General features: G+C 39.3%; 1 protein-coding gene across 1 annotated transcript in view; it reads right to left on the bottom strand.

Annotated features, from left to right (window-relative positions):
* Positions 1 to 9,833, bottom strand: part of desmb (desmin b) — a 14,131-nt gene extending 4,298 nt beyond the window's left edge. The window contains exons 1-8 of the mRNA XM_005919893.3: positions 9,196 to 9,833; positions 5,319 to 5,379; positions 4,527 to 4,622; positions 1,738 to 1,899; positions 1,504 to 1,629; positions 1,192 to 1,412; positions 978 to 1,021; positions 493 to 578 (exon numbers count right to left, since the gene is read on the bottom strand). Coding sequence (XP_005919955.1) covers positions 493 to 578; positions 978 to 1,021; positions 1,192 to 1,412; positions 1,504 to 1,629; positions 1,738 to 1,899; positions 4,527 to 4,622; positions 5,319 to 5,379; positions 9,196 to 9,770 — 1,371 coding nt within the window. The 5' untranslated portion in view covers positions 9,771 to 9,833. The remainder of the gene's footprint in view (positions 1 to 492; positions 579 to 977; positions 1,022 to 1,191; positions 1,413 to 1,503; positions 1,630 to 1,737; positions 1,900 to 4,526; positions 4,623 to 5,318; positions 5,380 to 9,195) is intronic.
* Between the last annotated feature and the right edge of the window lie 1,070 nt (positions 9,834 to 10,903).

Here is a 10,903-nt window from a genome sequence, read left to right as displayed (position 1 = left end):
TCAGCTTCTGATCAAGTGATAAAAATTGATGGTCACACGTTTGCCCTGACACAGCACTGACCTACCTGTAATTTGTATTGATTAAAGATAGGCTTCATAGAGCGAGTCATAACACTGGCACCTCCAGGCCCTGTTTCAGATCATCTCCCGAGTCGGCATCCCGAAAGAGATACTGACCGCCGGTTCATGACCGGCTTTGTGGAGCTGACCAGCCATGTAACTAATCTCACTCAAAAGTGTGCCCCAGATCTGGTCCAGTGGACAGAGCAGTGCCAGGCAGCATTTGTGCAGTTGAATAAAGCTCTACCGGTCTTTGATAAGATAAAATGTGATTTATAGAACTTAAATACATTTTTCATGAATTTCTTGAATAAGCTGCTGGGGTGGATCACATCAAAAGAAAAGCAAACAAACAAAAGAAAAAATCCTTATGAAGGGAACTTAAAAACTTACAAGGCTAATGAATGCAGTTTTATATCTTAGCAGTTTTACCTCTCCATCGCGAGTCTCGATGGTCTTGATGAGGACAGTCTTCTTTGAATGCATCTCAGAGGAGCGCTGCTGCTCAGGGCTGGTCTCTGATTAACAAAGGTCGGAATACATTTAATTTTTATTTAATATGTAAAATGTGTTATGTTATTTTGAAAAATCAATGAAAACTTTATGTGGATGCCTCTTGGACCTATGAAATACAAATTAAATACAACCCCATAACACTGGGGTTGTATTTAATTTGTAGGTTAATTGATTTAGAAATCAATTCATTAATTAACACCCATTTTCTTAATTAAGTAAAATTTTAATCTTACACAGTTTTAATTTGGTAAAAAAGTAAAATATTATTGAAATGTATAACAAACAGTAAAGGAGGCTCCATCTGAACAGACTGTGGAATCAAACAGAATAAGGCCTGTGTCCTGGTTAAAGGAAGCCTAGCCCCTGGTGGTATGTTTAGGTAACTGCAGCTGTGTGTGCACCTCGGAAACTCAGCGTGGAGTAGGTTTGCACAGGCAAGGCAATCCTGCAACGGGAGAAGGGAAAGTGTAGAAAATATCATTTTAAATGTTATTTTATGTGTATCTGGATAAAATATTGACATTCTGAGGCAGTTTTCTTTTCCAAATCTTTATTGTAAAGGCAGCACACTAAAACAAAACAATTTTGGCCTGGTTGGATAGTTTGATAAATTACCTGCTCTCCTCTCCTTCCAGCAGCTTCCTGTAGGTGGCGATCTCCACATCCAGCGCCATCTTGACATTGAGTAGGTCCTGGTACTCACGGAGGTGGCGCGCCATCTCGTCCTTCATGTTGGCGATCTCCGCCTCCAGGCGGGCAATGCTATCCTGGTAGTTGCCGGCCTCTCGTCCATGACGGTCTTCCATGTCCCGCATCTGCCTCATCAGAGACTCATTCTGGATTAATCAGAGAGGAGAGTCTGAAATCAAACCGAGCTCAGAGAAGATTAGGTTTAAATAAAAACCGAAGAAGGTTTATGAGACCTACGGTGCCTTTGAGGGAGTCGATCTCACAGGTGTAGGCCTGGATCTGGTGTCTGAACTCCATGGTCTCCTGACGGGCCTGCTTCAGAGCCTCGTTGTTCTTACTTACCGCCTGGTTCAGATCAGACACCTGCAGGGTCAAAGGTTAAATAGATTTCACAATTTATTTTAAATCCCCAACTCTTGGATGTCAGAATCGATCTCTAAGTGTCGTTAATACAGACAACATCCCTCTGACCTTGGACTTGTACCACTCCTCAGCCTCTGCGATGTTCTTGGCAGCAATGCCCTCATACTGAGCCCTGATGTCTCGTAGTGCTGCCGTCAGGTCCGGCTTGGACATGTCCATCTGGATCTGGACTTGAGTCTCCTGCATCTGGGCCTGCAGCTCACGGATCTCCTGTGGGAGGAGGAGAAACGTAAGGTTGACTGGCCTGTTATATTTGAATTTGAATTTGATATACCTTTATTAGTCCCACAAGGGGAAATTTCATAAGGCTGCCGACCTATTGCACGCAATGGCGGTGCCAACTTACCCTCCGACCTTACATACATTACACAAAACATCACATGGGGAAGACAGGTCAGAGAGGTATAACAATGGAAAATGCACCACATGAGGAAAGATAAGGAGAGAAAAAAAACTCCCCCCAGACTGAGCTCCAACAGGGAGATCAGTATGAGAACAGAAAAAAACACCTCTGCACATAGCCCATGAAAAAACTCAAATACACCAAAGAAACACATGACAAGCAACAGGGGTGGGTAAAGGGTGAGAGACAGCCGATTAAGACAGTGCATCCGGGCCTGCAGCCTGTGCGCTGGTCTCCTTGATCCACCGTCAGCATCGGAAGGGAATAAGCGTCGAAGGCATTTGGAAAGGGAGGGGGATGAGTGTGTGCATATCAGTGTATATGTATGTGTGTGCGTGTCCAGAGTTCAGCTGAGACAGTGTCCTTCGCCCTGCTAGGCTAAGTAAACAGTCTTCCAGCCAACCCAGGTGGCCTTGCATGGAATGGGAAGGAACAGACTCAACACCGTCGTTATCAGGGTGTTTTTGTTTGGCTCCAGCCTTGAGACCGCAGCTGGCGCCAAAGGGGTATCCGCATAAGTGATGGTGGTTTTTACTTTAGTGCGAACAGCTCATATGAATTTCAAAGCAGTTCTACAGTCCAACACTGGTCTCTCAATCTCCCGTTGGAGAGCCGCGAGCTTCGCCATGATGTCATCAAACTTGCGCTCTGTGATATTGTCATTCTTGTGCTCAAAGAGCCGATTCTGAGAACTCACGGCAGTGTGCCTCCCCGAGATGTCATCCAATTTGCGCACAGAGATGTTATTTCGAGCTAGCCCTTCCGAGATGTATCCAGTCTGCAGTCAGAGATCTTATTCTGAGTGTTCACAGCAGCCGTAGTCTCTCCAAGATCTTATCCGTGCTGACTCAATGAGCCCATTTTTAGAAACTCACGCCTCTTCCCATCAGCTCTCTGTGTGAGCTCTATGACAAATTAGTCATCTGTGCTAGATGTACCAGTGCCCTGGCCCTATGACAGCTGGGATAGGCCTTAAACATCACCAGTTAAATTGAGGAAAATGAATGGATGGCTATCCAGTTATAGAGCATAACAAACCTTACGTAGTTTTAAACATCACTATCTCTCCTTGTTGTTTAGGACACAAACCCAGTCTGGCTTAATACAGAAAAAAGCCATTGAAGTCTAACTGTAGTAACCATGATTAAATTACATTCAACCAAAATCAGCAACTTTACCAAACATTAGTGAAAGTCTCTGGTCTGGAGGGCCAGAACTTTATACACCCACCATCAACCCCAAATTCCTTCTGCAGTTCATAAACATGATTAATGAGGACCTGATGTGTGACAGTAAGCCTAGGCAGTGAACGACCAGAAAAGTTGGCATCTCCCAGAAGCTAAAATGAAGCTATAGAATGTGCAGATGGTGAACTATTAGCAATGCTATAAAATAAATTAAATAAAATACCAATAAAAAAACAAAACAAACAAAACACAAGGAACAAACATCTGAGTAAGTGAGCACAGAGCTTCATACCTGCTAATTATTACAACATGAAGGAGAAAAACAACAGAAACAAGACTAATAATAATGAAGATAAAAAGAATAAAAGAACAACAACAATAACTAGAACAAGAATGAGAGGAAGAAAAATAATTACCACAAGAAAACCAGGAAGAACAAGGAAAAGAACAGTAATAAAAACAAGTGGTACAAGGAGAGAATAAGAGTATGAAATTAAAGAATCCAAGTTAAAGACGCTTTAAGATGTTATCAGGATTTTCTTCCTCTTTCTTTATACAGTGTTGCAAATTAATTTGCAGATGTGAAGTAAAAAAAGATTCACCGTCATCAGACCTTCTGAGGTTTTATTCCTCCTTTTGTCTAAAAAGTGACTTAATTTTAGTCCAAACTGTTTCTAACACTTTAATCCACTCTGAGTAACCCTAGGCCATGTCGAGCACACTACTTTGGCATCATGTAGCAATCGCTCCAGGCTGGAGACAGAACGAAGCCCATGCTGATCAGAGACGAGGATTTGTCCGCCGGTTGGTACACAGAGTAATTTTAGCCTTACATCTGCTGTGGGAGATTTCAGAGCTCTACTGCCACGCTGCCCGGGCCTGCTGCCAACAATGCAATTCTGTGCGTGTTTGAAAGTGAAAACTCCCCAAACCCTCTCGTTTGTCATCTCGCACACACAGAGACAGATGTTCTAACAGATGCTAAGACAGACCGAGAGCATTGTCACACAGCTCAACACACATTCTTAATCCTGTGAAGCTTGTTTGTGCCTCACTGACAGATTTATTGTAAAGCAACAATTTGTGACACCTTTCCTCCCTAAAGTCCTCTATAATCTACTTATTACTAAATGAAGAACCTACGCTGATGGCAGCAGTGTAATAAAACACTTATGAATGCATTTTAAACCCTGATAAAGGAGCTGGGATCAGCGACTGGTAAAGATGGAAGAGGGTGAAGAACAAACCTCTTCATGGATCTTCTTCAAGAAAGCGATTTCCTCCTGCAGCGTCTCGATGCGTCTCTCCAGGTCCAGACGGGCCAGAGTGGCAGCGTCCACATCCTGCAACATTAAAAATGTTCATTTTATGTAAAAATTAGATAATCATGGAATAATTATCGACATATTTTCCATTGAATCAAAGTGTATAATGATTTTAAAAAAATGCATATATTACAAACTTCCATTAAGTTTGCCACACCAGCAGGCTAATTATTGTGAAACATGGCAAACGTATGGCCCATGGGCCAAAATGCAGACCAACTAATCCAGTCCACTTGATGGCTTTGAAAATGTTAGAAGTACAAAACTTTTAACAGTATTTTCCCTTTTAAAATGTTGTAACCCAGATTTATAGCCTTCTTACATCCATAGTCTGCCATAGTACACCAAAAAGTAACAGAAAAAACGAAGATATATTTTATTTATCACATTCAAATTATTATATTAATATTATTATCATAATTATATTATTTTGTTATGTTTATGGTTATTTTTTTATGTTTTTGTTTCTATGAGCTTCAGCATTCTTCTTCTATCTTCTAGTATCCTCCTCCTCCTGTGTGTCCTCCTTCACTACATCCATGACTCTTCGCTATGAACTTGTCTTTTCCTCCTGCCTGGCAGCTCTATCTTCAACATCCTTTGTCCAGTAACAAATATCCACTATCCCTCTTCTGCATGTCTGAACCATCTCAGCCTTTCCCCTCTAACACTGTATTTATTGGGGAAAGTACAGGAAATGAGAGTGGGACATACCGCTCTGAAAGCAGCCAGGTTGTTTTCTGCTTCTTCTTTTTGAAGAATCTCCTCCTGGAGTCTGCAGGGCAGTGAGACACAAAGCATGGTTTCAGACAGAGAGCCATTAATGAGCAGCTGGATTAATGATTGGTTTGAACACACTGTAGAAGCTGCTGTCCACACACCAGCTCTACAGAAAGACGTTAAAACTGAATTAGGCTAATAAGTTCAAAGATGCATCATTTCATAGCCTGTATATAAAAGATGGATGTTGCCAGTGTGCTCTCACCCATTGGTTAGTGACGCCTCAGGTTTAGCATTTTCATTTTGGTGTTTTTAAACCAGACGTGACTGCACACAAGGTGGCCTGCCTGATTGCACGTCCTTCTTTATCATCCTTTCTAACCTTAAATGGTCTGAAAAATGTAGAAAATAAACATTATATTGTAATAAATAAGATTTGAAACTAACATCCAGAGGTGACGCCCCCTGCTGGCAATTAGAAACAATGCAGGTTTAGCACAATTCCACATTGGCTTCAGACTTGGAAGTCCATTACTTAACAGTCGGAGCTTAAAAGGACACTTTTTCAAAATAAAAGATGAAAGTGCATCCTTTAACTTGAACTTGTTCACTTTTTATACCCTGTAAAGGTCACTGATCGGTTAAAGACTCCCCTTGTGGAATAGATTTTCTAAAGCCTGAGGAGGTTAGGAGGCTTGTTTGATCTTTGACTCTTGAAATACAAAATGCTTAAAGGTTATCATGGCAACTTTTTTTGTCCAGTAAAGTCAAAACACACACTGCCTACCACATTTAATTATTTAAGGTGTCAGAAGAGCGCCTTTAAGTCTCAACCACAAGGAAAGAAATGAACTTTTGCTTGTTAAAAACGTAAACTGCAGACAGAGAAAGGACAGATCCTTCAGATATGTGTGAGCTTGTTCCTCTCCTTTTATAGAAGAGAGCCATGTAAACACAGTGTGTGATTAGCGCTAACTTTGGTCAGTCTCAAGTAGTAACACACACACTGACACACACATGTCTATTAATCACATCAAATCAGTCACCAATGCTTTTTGGAGTCAGAGAAAAATGATGCTCAGCTCTGAGATTAACAGCAGTTTATGTCACATTTTGAATGGACTGATTGAAGAATTGTATGCTCAGGAGCACTTCATCATTATGTCAGGCCTAAAGTTAAATCATGGCACACAAGTATATTTATCGATGCAGACTGGTTTGAGCTTTGCAAAATGCCTCTATAATCATCGCCTATTTAAATATTCGCTTTGGAGTTTTCAGGGGATCACACTTCTCTCATTTCTCTGCTTTGATATTTTCATCATCTCTGCAGGTGTAAAATGAATAGCAAGACTTGTCATGCTGTAAATAACAATGCAGTAATAATATTAATAAATAATATTATTAAATAAAGAGCTACGTGGAATGAAAATTACAATTTCTATCATTTAACTCAAATTGAATTTGTCAGAAGCGTGGTAACAGAGCTTACAATATAAAATTATTTTATAATAAACATATTTATTGATGAAGTTACATTTTATATTTTCATATAAACTTTATAATGCTGTATAAATTAAACAAAATATATAAAAAAATTAACTACAATGAGGCTAATTATAAGATATTAAAACTAACATAATTTCCCAGCTTTGTCTTTCATTAAATTAATAAATTAAATTTTCTTTTCCAGTTATTAATAACACAGCTTTTTTATTCAAATAATGGAGTTGTATCTAATTTAACACCAGACAGTAGTTAGTTGTTGCCACTATAAGCTAACTGTCCTAATACAGAAATTAAGGTACATATTTAAACTTATCTTATTAAACACACAGTAATTAATCCTGTTCATAAGTTCAATATTCGTTGACATATTAGAAAATGTTTTTTTATATTCCATAAATATTCCAGTTAAATCTAATCATAATAAAGAAGAAAGTAATAAAGGATGCTTAATTTGGAAATTATTAATTACTACTGTAATTAGCCTACGAGTTCAATGGTATTCAAACAGACGCATTAATCAACAGTTTAATTTTTTTTTATATATTTTAGGAAGTTAATGTATTATATTAAATAAAAAACCAACCAAACCAAATCAACTGGAGAAAAAAGTAACAAGAAGTTTAGCTCAGTAGGTAGAGTGGTGGCCGCATGATCAGACGGTCAGGGGTTTGAATCCACTGAACGGCTACCCTGAGGTACCCCTGAGCAAGGTGCCGTCCTTACACACTGCTCCCCGGTGCACCTGCTTAGTGGCTGCCCACTGCTTCACTGAGCGAGTGGGTCAAATGCAGAGAGAGTAATTTCCCCACAGGGATCAATAAAGTATACATTTTTATTACTTTTATTATTATTATTACTAGCAGTTAAGCTCAATATTAAATTTCTTTAAGTCAATACTAATTTATTAACCTAAGTCATTATTTCTATATTACTTAAAAAAAATAAAGTAATTTGTTATATTACAACAAATATTGAATCTAATCATAACAGAGAATTACTATCTACATAATATTTATATAGATAGTAATTATTGCTGTTTAGCCTAGTTAGCGTAGCCAAGTAAAGTAGCAGTAACTACCAAATAACTTGCTTATGAAAATCACATGACTTAATGTTATTAAGCTATGCATTTAATTAGATAAAGATTGATTAATTATGTGGTCACTAATCTTGCTCATTAGTTCAAATGAGGGAAAAACTCATTTGGCAGCTTGTTTCTCGGTAGCTTGCACCCTACACCATTTAAGAGTCCATTGTAATAGTCAGATAGCTTTTTAGCTTTTGTGCCAAGGTTAGTAAAAATAACATTTCACTGATATTCCGATGTTTGGTATAACCCTTTAATATCAGATATTTTTTACCATAGCATAAACATGTTGTTAGCAGGATTACATAGATTATTTATACTTTTTAGATGACCTAATAAAATACTTTGGTTTATTTTTGCTGATTGTGATATTTTAGCAGCATTATTATTGTTAAGCTTCAGTCAAATATATGTTTTACTTTGATTTATCTGATTATACGCCCCTCTACATTCTAACATCCTTATACTCAAAATACCCCCTGTAAGGCACTCATCCTCATGACTCACCTGTAATCTTCTTCCTGTGATGATGTATAAATGATCCTGTTATATTTTGATTTAAACAGCTTTGCATTTATACAAAATATGTTTAAAATATATTTAGAGTATTTAGGTAATATCTTGAAAATAGCAAATGTATAATCAAGTAATCTGTTGTAAAGAGCACAATCTGTGAAACCAATAAGATGCACAGAGGAACCAGGGTTTAAAAATACTTCCTGTAACTGCAACAAACAGCAGATCATCTCCCACACGGCTGGTTAAATCTAGCACACACAAGCCTATGTATCACCTCATTCCTCCATTCATTATTCCACTCCACACACTTCTTTTCATTTTGCATCACAATTTTTCACTACTGCTTGTTGAGCAGTTGGCAAGTGTTCACAGAAAAGTGCAATAAAATGCAAAAACCTGCAGAGGTTTTGTCACATTTTAGTTCCAGATACACCACACAGTGGGTAAATGCTCCAGGTTGTTGCTTAAATTATGGTAATATCAATATTTCTGTAACTGTTAAGTGTATGGGACAAGTAATATTGTGTACTTGTGTGTATATATATAATATTGTGTTTTTAAGAAATATTTTCAGTTTACTTATTTTAAAATTATTTTTAAAATTGTTTATTTGTTCGAAGACTCACTATAAGTCTATAAAGATTTTTACTTTAAAATTAAGTAAAGCTCTTTTTTGTCATAATATATAAAGGTCATGTCAGAATAAACAAGAATAAACAAGCTAGTAAGACGCATGACTCTTCTTGCTCCTCCCACCTGATTTTGAGTTTATCCAGGTCATCGAGCAGGTTGTCCCGCTCCACCTCTATGCGTGACCTCTGATTGGTCAGGATCTCCACCTGCCTCCTAAGCTCGCTCATCTCCTCCTCGTACAGGTCGGCAATGCGCGTGGGCTCACGGCCTCGCAGGCGCTCCACCTCCACCACTAGCGCCTGGTTCTGCTGCTCCAAGAAGCGGACCTTCTCAATGTAGCTGGCAAAACGATCATTCAGGTGCTGCAGCTCGGCCTTCTCATTGGTCCGTGTGGTGAGAAACTCCTGGTTGAGGGCGTCCGCCAGGCTAAAGTCCAGCGTCTCGCCCATGCCAGCATAAGAGCGCCCAACGGATGCCCGGGAGGTTGTCACCGGCCTGCCATAGTAGCTTGAGGAGACCCGGTAAGCTGGTGTGGCGCTGGTACGGGTCACCTCATAGACCCTGGAGGTGACATGACCCCCGCCACTGCCGCTGTGGCCCAGCAGGGATCGGTTGAGTGATGGTGAGGCGTAGGTGCCATGACCGAAGGTGCGGCGGTACGATGAGGCGGTCTGACCGGAGGAGCTGTAGGAGGCCATGTTGGAGGACACAGAGAGCCTGGCGAGAGCTGCAGCAGAGAGGAGCACTGAAGAAGAACCTGCAGCCCTCAACTATTTGTAGTTACCTCCTTCCTCAATTTTCCCCCCTCCTTCCTGGGAACTGCCCTCCCTGTGTCTCTGTCTTTCTCCTTTAGCCCTTCTTGTTACATTCTTTTTCTTTCTTCTCTCCTTTCCTGCCTTCATTTCTTCTCCAGCTACCTTTTCCCCCTTGCCTTCTCTCCTTTCTCCCTCAGCCCTTTCTCTTCACTTTCTTCTGCTTTTCCAGGCATTCATATTCTATGCAGCCACAAATTTGTTTCCTTAAGACAGGATGTATAAAGAAAAAGGCAAAACAATCATAATTATGATCAAAGGAAGGAACAGACATGCTTAACACACTGCATTTGTTGTCACTAAGTGATTTAAGGCAATTATTGTTGTGATTTGGCACTATATAAATTAATTTAAATGGAATTAAACTGAATTGAAAACAACCATTGTCCAAGCTGTTACTTGAGTTGCTGACATAAGGTTTTTTTCCAATTTGTTTATAACATATTGATATTTTTATTGGCTTTGAGTGGTCATGTGAGTATTCATCAGTATTTTAAGCAAATGATTACAAAACATGTTTAACAAGCGGAAGTCCCACAGTTGCCTTAAAACATATGAATTTTAAAGCCACAAATTCAGTGTAGTGTGAGGTTGGGGTGGGTGGATAGGTCAACAAAATACTGGACATAAACAAAATAGACCTGTTTCATTTTTTTTAAACCAGTCAACCAACAATGTGTAGCATTTCCATATCTAAGTGTACGAAAAGGATCTGCAATCAGTACGGACATCCATGTGTTTGGCACATCTGTGATAGTTAAAACAAGAAGAAGAAGTCATGCAGCAGGCTATGGCAGCTTTTTTTCTCCCACTGAATAAAAGCTTTTTGCCATTTCAAAGTCAAAAATTCAGGTTACGCTTGCAAAATATTTAGTTAAGTTAAGGGTAAAATCAGGATTAATTCAATCACCCTGCTGGATACACTTGATCGACAGACATTAGTTTGTAGTGGCTGGTGGATGTAACTTTTAGACTTCCCAATTATTTGTCAATCAAATGAGAGAAAGGCACTTAAATGT

Source organism: Haplochromis burtoni, unplaced genomic scaffold (assembly GCF_018398535.1).
Source record: "Haplochromis burtoni strain Fernald_Lab_line unplaced genomic scaffold, NCSU_Asbu1 Contig_39, whole genome shotgun sequence".
NCBI classification, from domain to species: Eukaryota; Metazoa; Chordata; class Actinopteri; order Cichliformes; family Cichlidae; genus Haplochromis; species Haplochromis burtoni.
This window is presented reverse-complemented; position numbering and strand designations above follow the sequence as displayed.